The sequence below is a fragment of the Poeciliopsis prolifica genome, unplaced genomic scaffold (genome assembly GCF_027474105.1).
Source record: "Poeciliopsis prolifica strain line A6 unplaced genomic scaffold, Auburn_PproV2 SCAFFOLD014, whole genome shotgun sequence".
NCBI classification, from domain to species: Eukaryota; Metazoa; Chordata; class Actinopteri; order Cyprinodontiformes; family Poeciliidae; genus Poeciliopsis; species Poeciliopsis prolifica.
This window is the reverse complement of record NW_026562389.1, coordinates 7,933,733-7,957,324: the sequence shown is the minus strand read 5'-3', so window position 1 is coordinate 7,957,324 and position 23,592 is coordinate 7,933,733. Positions and strand designations below refer to the sequence as shown.

Below are 23,592 nucleotides of genomic sequence, written 5' to 3'. Positions count from 1 at the left end.
AGTGTATCAATTTTAACTCTCAGTGGTGATTGACATCCTTATGCTGAAACGCATTTGCAGAAAATGATCAAACTAAATATTCTAATTTACAAAAACACACATCTCATCAATATGTATCAAGAATTAATTCAGTAAGGTAATAACTCAAAAATACAGTGTGTGTTTGGTAATGAAGCCAATGGCATAGTGAAAGTCAAAAAAAGGCATTTAAGTTTGAGGCTAATGATAGCAATCCACTGTATTCAAGAAGGCCATGCATAGATGCTGATGCAAGTGATAATTAAGTCGTATAGCTAATGTCTCTTAATTAGCAATAAACTGCCACCAAATGTCCCTAGTTAAGAAGTCCAAATGACCAGAACCAAAGGAATTACATTTTACATTCTTTCAAAGCTCAGCTAGTTTGTAAGTCATCAGCACTTCTGAACTAAAGGGTCCATTTAATCCTCAGATAAACACATACAGTAAAAGGGTTTTTTAATGGAAGCGTCAACATCAAGCGTCAACTGGAGCAAGTTGCTACATAATGCTTTTTAAACTTCTTTGGAAACAAAAGCACATAAATCATGGAACAAATCTTTATTCTTTCATGTTTTTGTTTTTATATGTTGGAAAAACTTGATAACAGTTCTAGACAGTTCCTCTGGAGCAACACAATTCTTAGCTTTGCAGATTCCAATTTCCATAAATATGAATGCCATCACCTTTTGCAGTGAGTTAATGCAAAACAAATGTCCACAATGGTGCTGAACTAATGTTCTGAAAATAAAGATATTGCTTTAAATTATAAAAAAATCCACCTAACAAAATGAATTGAAACATATAATTTCTAGACGAACTTACTAATTTTTCCCAATGTAACATTCAATAGTCTTTTGGAAAGATCTTCCCGTATAAATATCACATTTAAAATATTTCAAAGTTTGTTATGCTCCACCAAGCTGTAGTAAAAAAAAAGGAACTTCAAAGAAAGTATAGTGAATAAAGAAAAAATACCATCAAACTCAATTTAGGCATTTTTGAAAGATGCTCATTCTCTTCTTCAACACAACTTTTGTTTCACCAATTGTGTTTTAAGCCAATGTTCAAATTTGCATGTCAATTTTCAGAAGTGGACTTGTCTGACACAAATTTGGGGGATTTTGTTGCCAGGGCCATATCTGCTATGCTTAAGGAAAATGGCACCCTGCTGTGGCTACATCTGTCAGGAAACCATTTCACAGACCAGTCCACTGACTATCTTGGCTCTGCACTTATCACCAACTTCATGCTGCAGCACCTCCACCAAAGCTGCAACGCTCTGGGAGAGCATGCAGGTAGCGAGGCAATTAGTATTCCACATTATGTTTCTTCTTGTATTTTCTGTTAGGTCATAGCCTTTCAACGAATGAAACGTTACCCATGTCTCAAACTTTTAATATAAGCTGGTATAAGGGATTTTGACCCCTACACTGTTTTTCACAGATTTTCCATTAGCATCTCCAGATAAGTGAACTTTAGCACCAATAAATTATATGTTGCATCACCACAAGACAGAAAAAAGTAAGAGGTAAATTGGTCCCCTAATGTCGGTTTCTCTATTTTTTGTTTTGATTATAGCAATTTTAAAAAGGTTTATATCTAACCTTCAAATTTCTCAATCTTCCTAAGACTACTTTTTATCTCTGCACTCCTGTGGTTTACACTTTCTCTCCTATGCCTGTTCTTGTGTCATGCCAGGAACATAGAGTCTTAACATCTTTCTCATTCAAATCCACACTTTCCTAAGTTGCTCCTCTGATATCTTTATCTATTGAAATGTGCCAAAAAAGGTTCTTAAAATTCAATTTGACATTTCAGCAACACGGCACCCTATCTATCAGTCCCGTACATCAGATCTCCATGTAAATCTCTTACAGTTATAAGACATCTTTGTCCATTTTTGCTGTTATTTGTCACAATAATATATAATAATTTAGTAAATTTTGCATAAAATCAGTAAAAACACACATATTCACGTTTTATCACAGTATGATAATTAATCCCATGAAGTTTTCATGTTTTAGGTAAGGCAGAATCACCAAATGTGTTTTTTTCCCCCAAAATGCAGGAGTTTACACACATTTTTTTTTTTTTTTTTTTTACTATTTGGCGAAATTGCTCTTTAAACTGCACCACTTAGGCCTACAATCTTGAGCATGTATGCTTTCACAGTCTTTCTTGAAATTTTGGCTTGTTCCTCCTGAGAAAACATGTAACTGAGTCAGGTTGTAGTCTACCATGCTCCCACACATCTTTTAAACAATGAGACTGAGTAGTTTTTAAATGGCCATACAATAAAAGTTGACTTTCTACTTTTTAATAATTTAGTGGTATGGTTAGGATTGTTGTATATTAAAAAGACCTACTGGCACCCAAGCTTTAAAGAAAAATACTTGAACTGTCGTTTCTTCAGACCACAGAGAACCAGGTGTTTCCAAAGAGATGCACAGTAGTCTGTAGATTTGCAAACTGTAACATAAGTTATATGTTGAATTTATAAAAATTCCTTCTTCCTCTGGGAGTTTTGTTCCAGCTCATGTTGGTTCTCATTTCTCACTTTCTGACCTGCTTCACAATGTCTTCTGATGTTGATACTCACATTTCAAAATCCATTCATGTCTGCCAAACCCAAATTCTTCTGAAACAGTCTGTTGGCTGAGCACTTCCAATCTGTTGATAGTTACTTAAAATTGTTTGAACAGATGAACTTGGCGCCTTAAGGCTTCTAGACAATGATCCTAAAGATGAGCCAGACTTGTGGAGGTCCACAGTCCTCATCCTGATATATTTCTGACTCTCTTAAATTTCCCCATAAAGTCACAGACAGAATAGGTGTGGCTGAGGTTTTGCCTTAAAATATGTATCATAGAGATGCCTAAAATATTAATATTCACATATTTAACTTTCTCATATTTTCAAAATGCAAATTAATCTTATAGTGAAGCGAAAATTGTAATTTTGAAGACCATAATAAAAACAAAATCTTACTTCTTCCTATTTTAATCTGGCATTTAGCAAATAAAAGTGCCAGAATTTCTAATTATGGACTTATTTTCAATAATTCCATTATTAACTCTATGCCACTATACTGTAGCGATTTTGGTAAATATCCACAGTTTGTGTTTGCCGTTTATTAAGTCACGTCTTCTGACTTTTCAAAATGAAATATTTCAGCAAAACTCTTGCTAGAAGTTACTGACAATTTTCCTTTCATTTCAAATGTTTGTAAATGAATTAATGACCTTGTACTTTACACCCTCCTTTACCTCCATATAGTGGCTGCTGAAAGCTTCCAGATACATCTCCACAGTCCTCCATCTGGCCTGATTGAATGATAACTGCATAAACAATCGAGCCCTATGAATTGAACAATTACCGTGTAAAGTGCAGCGATGACACCATGAAAGCTCAGCTCCAGCATTATTAGACTTCTTGAAAAAGCCATTTCTATAAAAGAATTTGCAGCAATAGTGGAGCTTCATCCCTGCACATCAACATCAGCAGGCTATGGCACTGAAAGGTCAGGAACGTTGCACCTTCATTAAAATCTCTTCCAATTATCATGTGGATGAGTTTGTGATTGGCTGCTTTTGGAAGAATGGCCGAGCAGGAGACAGAACGTCTCTTGCAGGTAATTGGAAATGATTGCGCAAAAACGGGAATGCCTCCATGTCTTATTGCCATATGTGCAGGTATGATTTATCTCCATATACTTGGCCTTTTCTCCTGCTGAAATATCAAAAGGCTGTCATCTGGAGTCTGGAGAGGTCTCTTCCATAAAGAGACAGAGAGGCGAAGTTGAATACTCTGGCATTTATGTTATTGTTTTAATGCATTTTAAATATTTACATAATGGGCTGTCTGAAGTGTTTTTTTTTCTTCTTTTGTGAGTCATAGACATGTTCAAATACTTCTGTTGATGGGATGATGAGAATTTTTTTCTTTGTTCAAAGAAATAAAATAGAATAATGAGAAAAGCTGTCTCATAATAAAGAACCTAAGATAAAAGGAAAATTCTATGGTTTTACTGCTTTGATGACTTATTTAAAATAGAAATACAATTTTAAAATGTTGCTAATATATTCAAATATATATTCCAGCTTTACTAATATCGTGACAATTTGCATGGTTATTCAGATTTGTGCAGATATTAAAATAAACATGCAAAATTTAAGCAAGTAGGAAAAGCCAGAGGGCAATATAAGGACAGACAAACAAGACAAAAAATTTGAAAGATTTCTTTGCTTTTTTGATATTTTTATTTTGCCAAGTTGTTTACGAAATTTGTATTCCCTTCTCCTTAGGGAAAACCTTGGGCAGCACTCTATCCGAGAACCAGGGTCAGAGATGACTTACTGTGGCCTGGAACTGCATTTAAGGAAAAGGAGCAATGATGTTGGCTAGTCGTTTGGGGTGATAAAATTAGAAAATCCTGTTTTTACTTTTTAAACTCTGCTAAGAAATAAGTCATATGACCTGGAAGTGGAGAATGATATCACATAAATCTGCTATTCTTTTCTGATTTTATAAGAAACTGTGAGTTCTAGATCAACAAAGGTCTTAAGCGTTTCTTACTCCGTATTATTTTCATTTTAAGACGTTTAATGTGCCTGATGTCAAAGGGAAATATGTAAAATTATTTCTTCCATCCCCTTAAACAACAGTGCAAAGATTTTCTCCAAAACATTGCAAGAGAGAGGAGAGATGGTGAGAATTACTTTCCTTTTTCTTCTAATGACCAAGAAGGTCAGGTGTATTCTCATGAGTAAACTTCTTTGAGAGCTTTCTTTAGTTTATTCCTCTGCATTTGTATACAGTACAAGTGCATAGACACAAGCATGCACAGCAATATTCATTTTTCACTTCAATGTCAGCAAATGAAAAACTCTTGTGTTTTTTAAACTTTGAGAAAGCATTGGTAGAAAACATTTGAGTGTAAATACTAAATACAAAATGCTTTTCAGTGCTTACTTAGATCAACAAATTCTTGTGTTTCAGGTTCAGTGTGTATTTCTGTGACATGTTTGTCTTGGATAATTAAAGATATATCTTCTTCTAGCAAAGTCACTATTTTTTCACAAGTTCTTCAGAAAAATGTTACCCTAACAAGAACAGAGCTTTCTTTTAAGGACTTTGTCAGAGAAGGAGCCATCACTTTAGGACAGAAAAACAATGTTGTGGAGGAGCTGAATGTTAGGTCAGAAACTTTGCTTTCTTTGGGATTGATAATCAGATGAAGTACAAGGGACAAGTTCAAGATAAAAATGAGCATTCAGAAAAGACAAATTTCTTGTTTTTGCTTTTTCAACAAAACCAAGCTGTCTTTGCAAATTCCTAGCGGTTACTGCTACTTGACTGAATAATATAATTTAAAAGATAACACTTTATGATTACCTACATCACACTCCAACACCCTTTTATCTGTTATCTGTATTTTTGTCATGCCACAGTAACAGCCGAATACCCCCTGAGGGAGCCATCCTCCTCGCCACGGGCCTCAAAGTAAACAAGGCAATCAAACTCCTGAATGTAAGTTGTTGAAAAGAGATTGGTTCTGGCTTCACAAGCAACGGGGGGCAGCAGTGGATAAAATGGGATAAATAAACGGATCACTGTACTTTGCTTTTATGTCAGCACCACTGCTGAAGCGCCATGGCCACAGAGGGAGAAAAAAAGTAATTGTCAAGACTCTGAAGTCAGTTAAAAGAATGAGCAAGTGTGATTGATTATGTTTATGTGCCTGTGATGGGAATCTTTTCCTGCATATTGATGTATGAAAAGTTGTTCTGCATGGATTTAAATGAGATGATACTTTGGTTTTAAAAGAACAAATTCAGTTCGTGAAACAAGTGGAAAGCCAAAAGAGAACAAGGATGAAAGATAATAATAAAAAAGCTCTTTACATACAAATAGAGGTCTGAGCCAAAATGATAGTAGTATGAATAAAATTAGCTGTAGTTTGTTAAGTTAACAAGTGAAGTATGCTGTGGGTGAATGAAAAGGTTAAAAAGTTAATAATTTTAGGTCTCTTAATAAACAGCATTTCCAAAATTAGTGGATTGTTCATTTATATAGTTTTATTTCTATATCTATTAACATTTTAAATGCAAATGTATTTTAGCTAAAACTTGCTAATGTAAAGAAAAGAAAAAAAACACCAAGAGGGATACATCCAGTTTCAAATTTGAGTGCTCTCAATCTTGAGGAGAAAGTTTTACAAGTTTTGCTGCTCAGGTAACATTTCTCCCATTGAACAAACTTGACATCAAACAAATATTGTGCTCATAGTACCTGTACAATTTGAAGGACTAACAATTAAAAATAAAGTAAACGTGTAAAAAGGTAAAATGTTAATTTATTTACCTTTTTGCCAGCAATAAAAATGATTAAAAGCATGTTTGTGCAAATCCAGACTGTAGATTTTAAGCTTTATGATTTCTGCTTGTGACCAGATCAATAGAAGCCACATCTGGAGCGATGGGTGCCATGAGATCCATCAGTTTGTTCAAGAAACCCAAATTTCAGTCATGGAGACATTAAAACTTTCAGTAAGTGACATAATTGTACCACTTTTTTTCGGGCTGTTTTCAATAGACGAACCGATCATTACATCTGTCACTTTCTAGGACATACCAGTTCAACCAGTATTTCGAAGACTTGTATAAAGCGGTGAAAGAAATATTCCCAGTGCTGAGAGTGAAACACAGAGGCGCATTTGGCATGCTCAGAAAAGCATTATCTTGAAAATTGCAACTGTAATTGCTGTACTTATTTGCCACTTAAAAGCTAGGAAGTCTGTTCAATGTAACAGATGAAAAGGATAAAATCTTAAAGAAAAGTAATTTTTTATGGAGATTAATTTCTTTTATAAACTATGCCTCAGACTGAAATGATTATGTGTAGTTAAATCCCAAGTAACTTTAATATAAAGGTGGAAGAAATAAATGGCATTTCTTCACTGCACCAAGCATATCATCCACAAAGTCTCTGAAATTGGGCAGGTATTGAGGATGATTCTTTTTAGATATGATGTGATCTGATTTGATGTTATATAATGCAGGTGGGTAGAAATGATGGGGAGGATCAGAGAGCACTGCATTGTGTTTGAAAAGAAGTGAAAGTGGGTTGAACAAAAAGGATTTAAGTACAGCGTGACTAGTTTAATAGAAAAACCCAGCTATGAAAGAACCACTGTCCGCCGTTAGGTAACAGGTCTGTTTACAGCACCAAGACAGACTCAAACTGTGATAGATACACTGTAAAAAAGGAACCTCAGGGGTTATCACATTAACAAAAGAATATCATGTACTGTTAACTAAATAATTGCATGTTTGAGCCAAAAACATGATACAATCATGTTGCATAAACAAGATATTCCACAACTTCAACGTTTATAAAATTGAATCATGTTGAGCGAACATGATTCATTATAGTCAGACCGATCCTATGCTGAAGACCACGAGTGAGATCACGCGATATCACGCAAGTTCACGCAAGATTACGGGAAATCACGGGATATCACGCGAGAATACGCGAGACAATCGGTTTTTTCTCGCAAATGGAATAAAATGTATTCAAGGTGAGATAACGTGATTCAATTACGTCAGCTAGATCTTCCGCCAAAAAAAAAAAAGAACGTCGGGGCGTATTACATTAACAAAAGAATATCATGTACCGTTCACACAATAATGTTGGGTTTGAAGCGAAAACGTGATAAAATCATGTTGGATAAACAAGATATTCCACGACTTCACATTTATAAAATTGAATCATGTTGAGCTAACATGATTCATTATAGTTAGACTGATATTGTGCTGACGACAACGAGTGAGATCACGGGATATCACGCGAGAACACGCGAGACAATCGGTTTTTTCTCTCAACTGAACTAACGTGATTGAATGACGTTATCTCAACTTGAATACATCTAATTCCTCAAGCTCCCAGGCCTCTACCAGAGGCCTGGGAGCTTGAGGGTCCTGCGCAGTATCTTGGCTGTGCCAAGATATATATATATATATATATATATATATATATATATATATATATATATATATATATATATATATATATATATATATATATATATATATATATATATATATATATATATATATATGTTTTTTTTAAACATATATATATATATATATATATATCTTTTTTTTTTTATTTTATTCAATATCAATATTTGTCAAAGTTAATCTAATAAAAAAAAACACAGTGACGTCAGTTCCAAAGCGCTATTGTGTCAGCAAAGCGCTATTGTGTCAGACTCATCACGGAAAATCACGCGAGATAACTGGCTCGCACCTTGTTGGGTTTTTTCAAGGGCAGAGGGGAGATTCCTGGCGTGCATCTACTTAATTTGAAGAAGGTAAGAGTCAAACTATTTTCATCTAAATCCATATAAAAATATGTAACTTAAAATTTCTCTACCATTTGCACCATTTTCTACTTGTTCCATACTTGTGTCACATTATTTCATGTTCTGTAGATTAAGTCGGTTAGGTTAAGGCAGATAGCTTTTTGTTTACATTTATCGCCGCACCATGTTAGGTACATTCTGTGCAAAAACTCTGCAGAGCCATATGTAGTGTAAAGGTCACAAAGCTGCTGCCAGAGACACAAATGGACCCCGGAAATGTCACAGTTTTGCTCCTCCTGAGCTCCCTGGAGGTTTAGTGGATTTTTAACACACGGATCTAACATCAGTCTATTTCTAACTATTTTAATTCTATTTCAGTAATGTTACTATGGAGGTAAATGTAGATACACACACTTTGGTACCTTTCTATCATCATCGAGATTCTTAATTAATTATGGTAATAAAAAGTCCTACATTTCAGTCGGTGAAACCTGCAGAAAGCATTGCTTTCTGAGCTTTGTTAAATGTTCCTTAAATACCTGTTAGTTATGGATTTCTAGTATATTTTGTCAGGCTAAAACTCTCAATGGATTATCCATTATTACAGACTTGAGCTTTCTATTTTTTTCTTTAAAATACATATTCCTCTGCTGTAAAGATGTTGGGGTTTTTTGGACTCTTCTTTGTTGTCCCCAAATAATTGTAGCTCAGAAACAATATTGAAGTTCATTGGTTTAATTTTGAAATGTTGATGTTTTTTGTGTTGATTGTTTGTGCTCATTTTGACCTTTGTTACTATTGCTTTCTACCATGTTCAATTCACCATTGTTCTGCACATATGTGCTTGCATGTGTCCAGTGGTTATATTCATGAGGCATTCAAGGGACTTGTACTAAAAGATACAACTCAGTTCAGTATGAATTGCATATTTTAATGGCTGAAAATATATCTGATCTCTTTCAGAACATCACCTGTCTGTAATCCACCTGCGTAAGTACTGGTCAAGGGGCTCATCGGCTATCAAGTTATAGATTTCAGTGGCTAATAGTAAGTTTTGCCAGATCTAAAGTGACTGAATGTAGTGTTAGAGAGCTTATAGAGCTAGAGTTCAGCTAAACATTTATTTGGCCAGTCTGTTTTATTTGTCTTTATTTGCATGGGGATGTGGAAATGTAAGGAGTGTAGTCTCTCTCTGTCTCGTAGATATGACCTGTTAAAACATTTTACACTTAAACACCGGCATATGCGACGTTATCCATGCCCACACATAGACTGTCCATGTACTTGTAAGACATGGAATGCTTTGCATATTCATTTAAGTAGAAGGATATAGACTGTGTTGACCATTCTGTACTTTTCACATATTTCTTTGGTGATATATTCATGTCTTTATTTAAACCTCTAACAGCTTCAGTTAGATGTTTAAATGAGATGTTAAACTCCATTTTAGTCATGGCATAATGAAGGGATACTAACAATTTTAAATATCTTTCAAATAGACTGCAAGCCACTGATCACTTTTGTTGTGACTTCCTTTGAATGCAGCTATGCTTTCAAGTGTGTGAACCTATACTGCTGGAGTTTTGAGATTGTTCTCATTGTTTTTGATCTGCATATTTAGGAAGACACTGCTGAGGTCAGACGAGAGTGCATCCTCAAATGTCTGTGTGTACCTAAATGAAGATCCAGAGAAGCTGGTGAGGGAGTACATGGTATGTTAAATTCTCTTTGTGTTTACAATAGAGGTCCTAAGAGTTGTTAAAATACTTTCACCAACTAAGGTCCATGAGTGACTCAATCAATGTCAATCTTAATTTATTTATTTAATTACATGTGAATTGTCTCTCCCCCAATACCCTTCCCTAACTCCCTTAGGACGTTGATGAATGCGCAGAAATGGCCAAAGCCGAGGCTGTCCTCGGAATCGTCATTTGAGCAGAGGGTGCAGAGGCTGCCGATGCACATCTGGATGTTGGGATTGTCCTGGAGGAGGTGGAAGTTATGAACAGCTTGGGCAGTGTATCTTCTGCAATAGTGATGCTGCTGGGACTAATCTATGCACTAAACTTGAGCTACCCTCAAGTTTAGTGCGTTCAGCACTCAACTTGCTCAGTAACTCAAGCATACCTTTGAAGTAATACAGAAAATAATAATGAAATTGGATGGAAAGAACTTATCAAAGAAAGCACACGTTCTCAATATGAAACTCGCTGCTAAGTTGAGCAAAGTTTCATATGGAAAATGAGTGTTTAAAGTCTGCAGTAGAAAAGATTTATATTGTTACAGTTCTCTAAGTTGAGCAACTATACTGACATGTTTTATGCTGTAAAGAATTGGCTGGGAAATGAAACTGTAACCTTTTTGTAGTTTTTTTATTTCAATGTCCAACTCAGCTGTGTTTTGTGCTGTGTAAAAAAACGATGTATAGTAATTCTGAAAATACAATTGTGTTGTACCTTTTCTAATTGTTGAGTGTTCTTCCTACACTTTCACCTAGTGCTATCTTAAAATGCTTGATTAACGCTTGAAAATATGTCTTTGAATTAACATCATGAAATAATGGAAAGGATTTCCACACGATTAACTAGCTGTCTTTTAGCATGAAGCATATTTGTTGAGCTAACTTGCTTTTAGTGAGTTGGACCTACTGAATCAGGTAGTGTGAAGGTACCAGTGTAAAATAAGGTGGTTTCAACTAGATTTACATTCATCTTAATGAAGTAACATCAATGATTTGGTCCTAAACATTGCAGATTAGTTGGGCTGGCTGTATTGCATTACACTGGGTCACACTATAGTGACTGAGTTAAAGGAACCTTTAAAACATATGTTGAGTCAACACATTTCATTTGAATTTGAATAACCTTAATGAATGGAGTAGAGCCAACTCATTTGATTTACAATCATCCATTGCATTACCATAATTCTGGTTAAGCCAACATATTTGGTTTAAATTAGAACAACCTTAATGAATTATGTTTTGCCAACTCATTTTATTTATATAAGAATAACCACAATATATTACGTTGAGCCAACATGTTTGATTTAGAATCACCCATTGAATCACCATTGTAACAAGTGGAGCCAACACATTTGCTTTACATTGGAATAATCTTAATAAATTAGGTTGACCTAACACATTTGCTTTAAATAGGAGTAACACAAGTACATGGTGCTGAAATAAAGCAAAGTAATCAGGTGGAAATCCTTTCCATAATTTTTTTATGTTCATCCAATGACTTATTTTTTTCAGTGTACAGAAAAATGTCACTTTGGATGCATGTAACTCCCCCATACACAAGTACCCCAAAAATGAACTCCAACCCAGATTTTTTAGCTTAAATATCTGATAAATGCTACTAAAAAGTTGTGTATTCACTTAGTTTTGTCAAATTTCAGGGATCACATAAGGTGTAAAAATGACACCTTATACTTAGCCAGGGGAGCGGATAGCATACAGTGTGATAATCTATTATTCAAGAAAATAATTCTTGAATAAATTAATGTGATTGATCAAAAGATACATGGAGACAGGATGTTTTGCTGGGATATACAATCCAGCAAAAGATTTCAAAAACTATGGTACTGTTTGTTCTCAAGCTTATTACTGTGAAATAACTGACAAACCTCGGTGAAAATAAAGTGTCACGCTAATGCAATGAATGAAAATAACAAATTTTAGCTTTGTTAACTAACAAAGTCTGTAAGTGTATTTGCAGTCACAGGAGAGAAAACCTGCACTGAGTCATGAAGCACATCTGCTGGTAGCTGTGAAGCCTGTGGATACAATATGATGACTCTGCATAGCTTCCAGTGACTTATTTATCTATTTGACAGAAGATGGAAGAGGATTAATTCTGAAATGTGTCGGCATGCTGAATGCTGTCTGCTGTCTGCTGAAATTCAGGCACTGTCAGCAACCGAATGAAGGGTAACAACCTCACTATTCTGTACTAAGTCAAAATGCCTTTTTCTCAGCCAGAAAGAGTAAAAAGTGACAAATCTAAAAGTGAAAAAAAATAAACTGCTGTATGATTGCTTTGTGACACAAAGCTTTTAAAACTTGACGTTTTTACCTTTTGCTTTCAAAAGATTTAATTAAAAGCTAGGATTTATATGATCATCTATTGTCTTTTGGAGATTTTTTTTTTCTATCACACAAAGTGTGTCAACACCTTTACAAATTCCTAAATGTTTTTTTAAAAATCATAACAAAACTGATGCAATTACAAGATATCAATCTGTACACAATCTACATGCAGGTCTACTTTGCCTCAACCTGGGCCTCTCTCAGACTCTATCAGCTGGTCAAGTTTGCACATTGGATTATTGCTTCACAGAGTCCTGCATGTTTTTAACCTCTGGAGGGCTAAAAAGTATCAGCGGTTTTCAACCAATCTGATTACCTGTCAATTCACCTCACGCAAGCAGATGTAAACATTAACCAGCAGGGAATGCTTGAGCATCAGACAACTGTGTCGCTTTCCAGAGGAACATGGCGACGAGCTGCAGATCTGTGCAGAGTGCAGGACACGTACTGTACAGGTCCTCTGTCTACTTACACCAAACCTCCAGGTACGTTTGTTTTATTTATATGTTCATCCTTTCAAACTGGAAGAAAGGAGATTTTTAAGGTTGTCAGCAAAACCATGAACTTGTAAAAAGTTGGAAACCATCTTACTACATTTCAAAGTCTGTCTGCTAATTTTCAGAAACATCAAAACCCTAACTGTGACTGTTGATTGTAATACCACACTGTTAGAAATCCACAAGTTTATCTCAGTATTTGACTTGAAAATTTCTTATAGGTGAATATAAATTTGTATTATTAAAAATAAGTCCTAAATGTTATCTGAGTCGCAGTCTCTAACCTGCTTTAATGATTTGCTAGACCTCTGAACCTTGTACTGTAAAAGCACACTAAGGGCCTCCATCAGCAATGATTTCTGCTCTGACTGATTTTAACATAATTCAAACACAACTTATGCTTTTTTTTTTTAATTCATGGAAATGTTGTGGTTAATCATGGCTCCTAATTAAAGTCATCAGCCCACAGTCTTACTAAATGAAAAGTTTCATTGACCCTGAAAGTTTGAGGGTTTTAGAAAGTCTTAAATCTGCTTGTGAACTAACAGATGGCTTTCAAAAAGCACAAAATGGAACCAGCTCTCCCTAATCCATATGTGTGGCGCAGATATCCTGTAACATTTCAAATCCTTTGCAAAAGCCTGAAATTGAGGTTAATTGAAGCAGTTTTGAAAGGATTTAGACATTTTGAGTTTATAAAAAGCAACAAAAGTCACTGAATGTCACAGGCCTGCTTAATAGTGGATGTGATTATTTTGTACAAATACAAATTTTGATTTTTAGTTTCAATACAGCTGTACTTATCTATAAGATTTTTTTTTTCTTTTAAAGAACAAAAGATACCTACAGCTTATATAAACATGATGGATAATATAGTTTTTAGACTGTGGTGTTTACAGTTTCCCATAATACAGTTTACATTTTGTTAAGGTACTGTCAATATGGCATAGCTGTCAGCTTGCAGATTTAGTTACTTTTTAATAAGCTCATTATGTCTATCTCTTTCAAACTTGTAGTAATTTAACTACATTAAGAACATTTAAAAATAGAAATAGAAAGGTTTGGGATAATGGTGCATTTTAACAGTGGTCCGCAGGGTACTGCATGTAAAGGACAGTTTATTTGTCGTGATTAGGACTCGATTCAGTTCATATTTTTTGTTTTTTATGACTTTGCATATCTATGATGCTCTGTTTACATGTCTACAGCTATGCTTATTTTATTTGATTAAAGTGATTAAATTAAATTCATTAAATGCAATAAATACATATCATCGATAGAAATGAATATTTCTATGGATTCTATGGTGCAGAAAATGATTTTTTTGTTTCTGCTAAAGCAACTCAAGTCTGTTTTTCTGCTTCTAAATCACAAATATCCATAAATGTTATGGACACAACATCTGATATAAAGAACACCTTTTGTTTTTTATTTAGTTATGTTTGACAAGCTCAGACTCCACACTTTCAGAATCTTTAAATAAGTCAAAATGCCCAAGTAAACGTGTTCATGGTTTTGTTGCGGTCAGTCACATCTACCAAAAAGCACGACTCTTCTCAGTAGGATGAAAACAGAAAACAACAATATGTGAGTTAAGAGACTACCATTTTCATTTCAGGTTGCATTATATATTAAGATGTATTTTGGGGCAATTTAGGTTAGGAGGTCTGTGACTCTGTGTTAAATGGGTTAAGGTCTCCTCAGCCTGAAGAAGTACTGATCTATAAGTATAACAACAGACTTTTTATTCAAAACTTATCATAACTAGTAATCAGAATCTGATTCGAGTTTCTCATGATTTAAGTAAATATTTCCCACATATCTACTCCAGTGGGTGAATATAAATTTTATGCTGCACTCAACCCACTGCCTGATACAGTATGCATATTTTTCATTTCAGACGTTAACAGCTTGACTATATTTTAGTCTATGTATGATGACATTTCCTATAATCCTTTGAGTTGTTTTTTCTTATTATTATTATTTGAAAATGTCTCTATGTTAATGGTTTTTCTTTGCGCTTTTGTTTGCTTCTTTCATCTCGTTTCTGTGTAGGAGGTTTTCAGAAAGCAGCGACAAAGGCTGGTTCCGCTCCTTATTTGTGCACAAGGTGGAAGCGAGGAAAGATGCCCACTCCAACCTGCTGTCAAAGAAAGAGACCAGCAACCTGTATAAAATCCAGTGTAGGCACATTGAATTTTACTAACATACAAAGAAAGGGTTATTGCCTTTAAATGTGGGGTTACTGAGGTTCAAAGACATCTGAAAAATACAAAATAGGATTTCAGTCTTTTTGTCTACTTAGCCACATATCTCTACAGAAAACAGCTAAATAAATTATGTTTGTTTAAATCCAGTCTTTGCTGAACCATAAGGACATGAGAGCAAACTAAAATTTTCATTACACTGGCACAAGAAGAGGGTGGCTGCCAAGTTGATAACATGATGTATCAATTTTATAACTTTTTATAACATCAGAAAAAATAGTCTTTTCTTTAGAGTCTTAGATCATAACTGTGTCTGTCTCCTGAGAAGAAATTACCATTTTTCCCCAGACTTTGATCTTTTATGCAGCGTACATCGTGCTGTGCAGAGATTTCAATTGGAACATTCTATCAGCTATAGCCTATAACCTTGTGCCAGTGAAACAGCTTTGTATATAAAGTCTGCTGAATTGAGGTGTGAAATTACTTTGTTGGAGAATTTGATTGTGTATTTTAAAAGAAAACACAAGCTTTGATAACTACGTCTCTCTTTTCTTTTCTTCTTTTGTTAAGTTCACGACGTGAAGCCCGAGTGTCTGGATGAGTACAACAACCTGGAGTGAGTGTTACGTGGTGTGAAATATTACTTTTATTATCTTCGCTTTCCTTCTTCTGTTTGCTGTCGTAAATTTTACGGGGGGTTTTTTTTCATACTTTTTCAATATATTATGTCAAACTGTGTTGTCAGTTTAACCTTTGAAGAATAGAGAGCTATGAAGCAGTTGAAGATGGCAACAGATTTGCACTCCTGCATAATGGTTACTGAGGTTTCAATGACTTATTTGCTAGTGACAGGGTTTGGTTCAAAATGATTGTTAGGAAAGGCCAGATGATGCAAATTTTAGAGAGCAATAAATAGCATGACTGTATAAACCTCGGCCTCAGCAATGAGAAAACTGTGGACTCTTCTAAATTGCTGTTTTGCACAGGGAGATTTAAAATTATGAATACAGGAGAATACAGTAAGAACATAGCAAAGTAGCTTTTTCATTGTTTACGGTATTGCATGAGGTCTGAGCTAAAAAGGAAATTTGCTTGTCCTTAAAAGGCAAATCACCTGCAGAAACAATTACTAGATGTGATGCATTATGGTTCTGAGCAGTCACTGCAGGCTCAGACATTGCATCCATGAAAAGGTTATCGAGACATTCTCTCCATCAGCGGGATCAATTTAGTGTCACATGTTTGCAAATGAAAACCTTACATATTAGGAAAACATACAATATCTTGCAAAAATATTCAGACCGTTAACTTTTTCACAGTTTGATGTGTTACAATCACAAACTTAAGAGCATTTCACTATGATTTGATTGTGGACCAACACAAATATATGAAGTATATCGCATGATATTTGTAAATTCTTGGAATATATATTTATATTCAAATATTTTAGCCAATATTTTGTAGAACAAGATTTTGTTGCAATTATAGCTTCAGGTATTTTGGGTAAAATAGCCCAAGCTATTTTCAATGGACTTAAATTTGCCACATATACTCAATTGGATTTTGGTCTGAACTTTCAAAGGGCTATTTTCACAAATGCTTTCATGTATGCAATTGTAATTCTGCCTGGATGTTAGGAGTCATTCTCCTAATGGAAAATTTAACTTTTGAGTTTCTCCATTTTTTTCAACCTGAGAAGTTTTTTTAATTAAATTTTCTGCGACAGTAAGGACTGTTAATGCAACACTGGCTGCCACAGGAAACCCACCGCACAGTGTATTTTTGTTTTCAATCTCTTGAGTAGGGATGACTCTTTCATGTTGGTGAATCTTGCAGCTAGCTAAATTCATGCAACATGTATTTATCAACACCAAATCCTAAATTTGCCAACAAAAAACATAAATTTGACTGAAAAATCTTTGTTTTACCTGACTGAAAATGTTAACTTTGTATGAGTTTTATTGGTTGCAAACAGACCCAATGATTATTCTTGGTTTGATAATCTGTTCCATCCAAACATGTAATTGAGTAGCTCTACTCTAACAGCTGCACTTCTGTTGTAAATAAATTACACAATGACTACTGAAGCTCTTTAATTGAATAGGATTCTATGACTTAGTCATCAGATTAAAAAGCCTGATACACTTTTTTATTTTTATGTTTCAAAACATTAAATCCACCTGTCCTCTTTCTTTTACTTTATAATTACCATTAAATAATGTTTTGAAGTTAGCAGTCATAACATTGAGAAATGGAAATCAAGTTAAAGGCTTGTGAATACTTTTGCGATGCAGAAATATTTTAAGTGATGAATTTTAAATGACGAAAGCATGATGAATCCACATCCTCTGGATTAATCATGCTTCCGTTTTGTAGAAGTAGACCGTGAACCAATAACCTGTGTTTATTCTGGCCACTTTTGATTGCAAAGGTTGTAAACAAAAGTCAACATCTTAAGGATTGATAGAAAACAGACACTGTCAATATTTTTTGTCAATTAGTTTGCTCTTGATACTGACACTGATGGCTGATGAAATTTAAACATTCTTTTTTTTTTTTTTTGTCTAGTTATATTTTGTCTGACACAGAATGGGCTAAGAATGTAAAAATAAAAAAAATGTTCTCAACTTTTGGAGAACATAATGTTGACTTGCCTTAAGCAAGACAGTATATTAGATTATGTTTGATAGAAGCATATTTGAGTTAGTGGAGTAATTTGCTTTGATATATCATCTAAACAAGACTTTATAAATACAAAAAAGCTACACACATTATATGTTTTATACTGTTTATTGATCATTTTTGTGCTGATGGTAGGGCTGAAGTGCAAAGAAGACTCCATCAGGATCAAGATTTCCCATGTGAAGTTGTTGGAAGCTGGAATACCTGGTATGGAGAGCAGGATCAAGCTGGTAAGCTGAGGTGAACGATTACATGGGAACTGATAGAAACCTTGCAAGACTGATAAGTTGGATTGATCTTAGATCCTGCGGGAGAAAATTAATTTTTCTGTCTCAGTGCCTCACACAGTTACGTGAAGTGGCTTCACTTTGATCATAATCTGTTTGGCAGAGCGTGACTGAAGCCTGCAGAAGCACAGATACTTCGCCTGACGAGTCGACATAGTGTCTTTCTTTCTACATATGATCATTTACAGTTTATGATGTACATTAGGAGCATTCAGAAAAAATGAGAGCTTGAAATGAGATGGTTTTGTATGCCATGGCTGTGTGGGTGGGATGTGCCTTAGTGAAGGGCTACAGTGACATCTGCTGTTCTTGTTGCTCAGTGCATCTGTGGCGATATAGAGGAGGCTATCCGGCTCTGACTGATTGCCTGAAGAAATTAACAGCCAACAAGGTATGATGTAAGCAGTTTTGTTTTCCAACTGTAACACACCAACAAATTGTTTCATTCGTTTATGTCTTCATGCATTTTGTTTTCAATTAACAACCATTTTAGGAATACTTGGAGTTCCGGAAAGAGAGGGCTAAAATGTTGATTTCAAGAAAAAATCAGCTTCTTTTGGAGTTTAGCTTTTGGAATGAACCTTTACCAAGAAAAGGACCAAACCTATATGAACTTCGCACCTACAAGCTCAAGGTAATTTGAGTTGGTGTTTGTCCCTTCAGGTTGCTGCTTGATGTGGAAAACTAAAATAAAATGTTAATTTTTCCATTGCGTTTCAGAAGGGAAATTGAAGCCAGATGTTGCTGATTAGATGCACTAGTTGGCAGCAGTTCTGACTTCTTTCAAAGAAAGGTTTAAGCAGTTTTCTGTAGAACACCAGAATACTACCAAATGAAGACAATGCTAATACAATGCAGGGACGATCGACAAAAATCTACAAAAGAATGGCTTCGAATTGAAATAATCAAGGCATTTTCAGTAATCCATGCAAAGTCCAAGCTTAACTACAGTGGTTCTGTGAACCCTTAAGAGAGCTGTGCAGACATAAAAGTTTGCAAACCTCCTGGAACTGAAAATATTGAAAACAAAAGTGTACCAAAATGTCTCCAGGACAATGTGAGAGACTGATAATGTCTCATAGGAAACTTAGCTCAAATTAAATGTGGTTCTATTGACTCACTGGAAATAGTTTGTTTTCCCATGACTGTAATGAGACTAATGAGAACTATTTTCTGATGACTGTGATTATTCACCATTTTCATTCATACACTTCACAATGAAATTATATGAATTGTATCGGTTGAAGCTTATTGTATGAGCTAACTGTTAAGGTAAATCTGTAATCACCTATACTCCTGTGATTGCTAGTAATCAGACAAAAATATAGATATTGATTGTTGTCTGCAAAATAACATTATTTTCACCTGAGACTTGATGTACTTTTTCTGACTCTCCCTGCTGCATAATTTCTATTTTTTCATAGCTGACTCACTATGTGAGGGAGTCACTTCTTTATTCATAGGAAAGAAAACAAACAGATCACCTCTGTTTGCAGCTAGTGCCACACTAGTTCTTGCATGTAGACTCAAGATACAAAGACATTTTTTCCGATGAAATTACAGACATATATAAAATATAAATGACATGCATTAATTAGATTAAAGCCGTCTCTCTTTGCTCCTCTGTCTTTCAGCCAGGAACCATGCTTGAATGGGGCAATCGCTGGTAAGACAAGTTTCACTTGCCTGAAACGTAACATCAGGTTCCTGAACTTCTGTTTGTGGAATAATATGTGTCTCTGTGAGCAATTCCCTCCTGAAAATAACCTCTTCCATTACAGGGCAAGGGCAATCAAACACAGGCAGGAAAACAATGAGGCAGTGGGAGGGTTCTTCTCCCAGATTGGTGACCTGTATGTTGTTCATCATTTGTGGGGTGAGTCATTTATGATGTTTCAGTTTTTGGAAAATACTCAAGTGAGACTCAGTCCAAAAGGCACGAAAATATTGGGACTGCAAAAAAAGAAAAAAACACACATAATGCATGTTTCATTTTATACTTCACTCTTCACTGCCTGAGGCAGTTTTAGGACAGTTACCAGGCTGGATAAGGCTTGAAAGTCAAATCTGCAGATCTGAGCTAAGCCCATCTTGCGTTTCACAGACTTCAGACAGCTGGGGGGGATAGATAATGCTCAATATTTTGTTCACAAGCCACCTTGGAAAGAAAGGCATATCCTCACAGATCATCTGGCCAACCGTTACACTGTGTATAAATTGTGACCCAAGCTCAGACATAACCAATTGAAGAAACATTAGGATTTGGCTTTTTAGGAGTAACTTTTAAATCCTAAGTTTCTAAATGTTTCCTCTAACATGCGTACAACATTTGCAAGCTTGTCCTGGGTAAATTTGCATACTGTTAAAAAGACTTATTCCTCAGGATGATAATAAGTAGTAATGCCCACATTTTTCTAAAACTTAACAGGAGGAGAATTTCACTAAGATTATTGCTTATGCCTCATGACAATAGCAGAAACCTATGTTGCAAATTTGGACAAATCAATAATTGTTGGTTCCTCCTTGATAAATATTATCTTCTTATATTATTTATGTTAATTTTAAGCTCATGAATCATAAACCGAGACTCTAAATTCTGCGTACATTTTTAGCTGCATGTAAACACTTTTTAGGCTGCAGAGAAAAAAATGCACTTTTATGATGACTACTGTGGTAAACAGAATATCTAATACTAAGGAATATTTTTCATTGTTTTGCAACAATCTTTGACAAGAAAATCCAAATATTACTTTTTGGGAATATATGTATGGTGATTATTACAGTGATCATAATAAATGGAAGAAACAAGGTACAGCAAGGCACAATGTTTATTTTTTGATCTACTATAAATTCACTTACATAGGATATAATTTTTTTTATGTTTTTATAGCCTATGAAAGCCTTCAATCTAGAGAGGAAACAAGAAACTCTGCCTGGCAGAAAGAGGGCTGGGATGTTAATGTGTATTATACAGGTAAGACAACTCCAGCAACACTAATGCTTTTAAAAAAAATACTAATGGCAAAAAGAATTTCTGTCTTTTTTTTTTTTTTGTGAGTTTACATTAATGTGAAAATATACAATTCAGTCTTTTGTGATAAGAAAAAAATCTTGTGTCAAAGCTGACACAAGATAAGTGAAAGTTGATTTCTATTAAATGTGGAGTATGATAAACAGTATTTGAGAAAAATAACATTGTACATCACAGAATCAAACCTTTGGGAGGCAGTGAGATGACCTGGGGCTGCTTTACAAGTCTGGATCTGGATGACTTGCCATTACTAATTGGACCATTTAATTCTCCTATTTCAGAAAATCCGGCTCATAAACTTTAAGTTTAAGTCTGAAACTGGCCATAAACCTTAAGTTTATGACTTAAAACTTAAGCTTGTTTAGGTTAGGCAGCAGGACCATTGGAAGTGCACCTGGTAAGATGTTGATGGGTCCAAAAATAACACAATGTTAGTTTTGGAGTAGCCTATTCCAAAAAATCAAAAGTACAAGCTTGGGCCTAAGAGGAGAAGCGAGCAGCACAGACGCTGGCCAGGCAGTTGCTACGGCACAGTTCAAAGTCTAAACTCAAATCCGGTTCAGATGCTGTCTCCTGACCTTAAAACAGCTGTTAATGTTTGAACCTTTAAACAATTCTGCAAAGTGCAGTGGGGCAAAATTACTCAAAAGTAAAAGGAGAGACTCATTGTCAATTATCACAAGCACTCTGAAGCAGCTGATGCTGCCCAGGTTGTCATCATCAGCTATTATGTTTAGGATGTAGTTACATTTTCAGACAGTTCCTCATTGCTTTGAAAAAAAAAAAAAACATTTTTCTCTGTTTTAAATGAAGTTGTCTTTGAAAAAACAAAAACATTTCATGTTGTCAAATGATCCCTATTTAATCTTAAGATTTGTTCAATGACCTGAAAAATATAATTGGAACAAAAAGCAAACAATTTATGCCAACTGGAAGGGGAAATGGTGTTAAAATGTTGTGTTTGAAAAACTTGATGAATTACTCTCTGCTTTGAACTATAAATGATAAAGTTGTCATTTTTAGTTTAGAATAGAGAGAAAAAAAGCAAAAAAAAAAAAAAAATACAAATCAAATAAAAAAGTAAAGCAAGGAGTAAGCTAAAACCTTAGTACTAGCTGTTAAGCATGGCAACAGTAGGTTCATGCTGTGAAGCTGTTTTTCAGCCAGTGGTGATTGCTGTGGTACAAGGGGCATTGGGTGACACTATATATGTTAAACCTGAACATAACATTGTGTTATTCTAGCTCAATAATACCAAACATGCATCAAAACAAGTCAACATCCTCATTGTATCAGAAACATTTTGATGGCTACAAAAATAATTTTTAAGTGTTATACAAATTTTTGCACCCAACTCTTTTAAAGCATTACTATGGCTGTGAGTTGCATAGTCATTAAATTCCAGAAACGTATTCAGTAGTGATGAACATTTCAATGATGAAAGAAAATGCTGATTTAAAATGATTATATTCATTAATTTACCAAAGCCTAATGTGTTTCTTTGTCTGTTCTCAGTGCCTTTGGTGAGGAGCATGGAGTCTAGATTAATGATCCCTACCACTAGTTCACCTTTACAGTGACACGTTGACTAAAACTACAAGCAACTTAATGACAAAAACTTACCATCATCCTCCCCAAGAGCTTAATTGATGCTGTTTGTTAAATCTGCTGAATGATCACTATCTTCCTGCCTGCACTCCAGCCAGTTGTTAAAAATCATACATTTCATTGTTGGGAGTATTTCAGAATATCTGTATTGCCAGACATCTTGTCAATTATTTGGGAAAGCATGCTTTAAAAATACTGACAAAAGCTTAAAAGGAATTAATCAGATTGACAGGGGCACAGTATGTGTCATTTACGTTTAATTATAAATGTGTAAAAAAAAATTGGGGAGTTTTCAAAGTGAAAAACTTTGAATATGAACTATATGGTGATTTGTGAAAGAGTATATATGTGCTCTTCATTATCAACATATCTCAATGTTTGAGATGTGCAGGAAGATCTGCAAACCACAGATCTTCCTGCACATGCGAGTTTGCATGTGCAAACTTGCACCCTAACTTGTAAGTTGACTTTTTGTGGCGTTTTGAAAACATTGGCGACTCAGTAAACTTGAATGTGCTTTCATAAATAAAGCTTTGAAATAAGTTAGTGTTGTTTTTTTTAATAATCTGGAAATAAAGTCAAGTTTAACTTGAAGAAAACAACTGAAAGATAGAGTTACCTTTATTCTTTGTTGAAACTTCATTTTTGAACAACTTAATACACAGAAGTTGATAAACATCTTCTCAACTTGTCTTTCATACTGCATCTGCAGTCATTTCAACATACAGCAAACACAAGTACAAACTGTTCCCTTTGTTCTATTTTTTACTTCCTCTCTAAAGTTTATATATTTATGTGTACGCT

At 34.8% G+C, this 23,592-nt stretch overlaps 1 protein-coding gene and 1 long non-coding RNA gene across 2 annotated transcripts; both read left to right on the top strand.

Annotated features, from left to right (window-relative positions):
• Nucleotides 1-8,300: 8,300 nt before the first annotated feature.
• On the top strand, nt 8,301-10,721 carry LOC129365987 (uncharacterized). The gene is made up of 4 exons (XR_008606572.1): nt 8,301-8,395; nt 9,350-9,433; nt 10,008-10,098; nt 10,262-10,721. It is a non-coding gene; the product is annotated as an uncharacterized LOC129365987 (long non-coding RNA).
• A 2,108-nt stretch (nt 10,722-12,829) lies between these two features.
• On the top strand, nt 12,830-23,330 carry nipsnap1 (nipsnap homolog 1 (C. elegans)). The gene is made up of 10 exons (XM_055039566.1): nt 12,830-12,961; nt 15,029-15,156; nt 15,751-15,796; nt 17,998-18,092; nt 18,470-18,540; nt 18,643-18,783; nt 19,784-19,815; nt 19,931-20,025; nt 21,040-21,123; nt 22,696-23,330. Exons 1-10 carry the CDS (start codon nt 12,882-12,884, stop codon nt 22,758-22,760), a joined length of 837 nt encoding a protein of 278 aa, XP_054895541.1. The 5' UTR covers nt 12,830-12,881; the 3' UTR covers nt 22,761-23,330.
• Nucleotides 23,331-23,592: the final 262 nt, after the last annotated feature.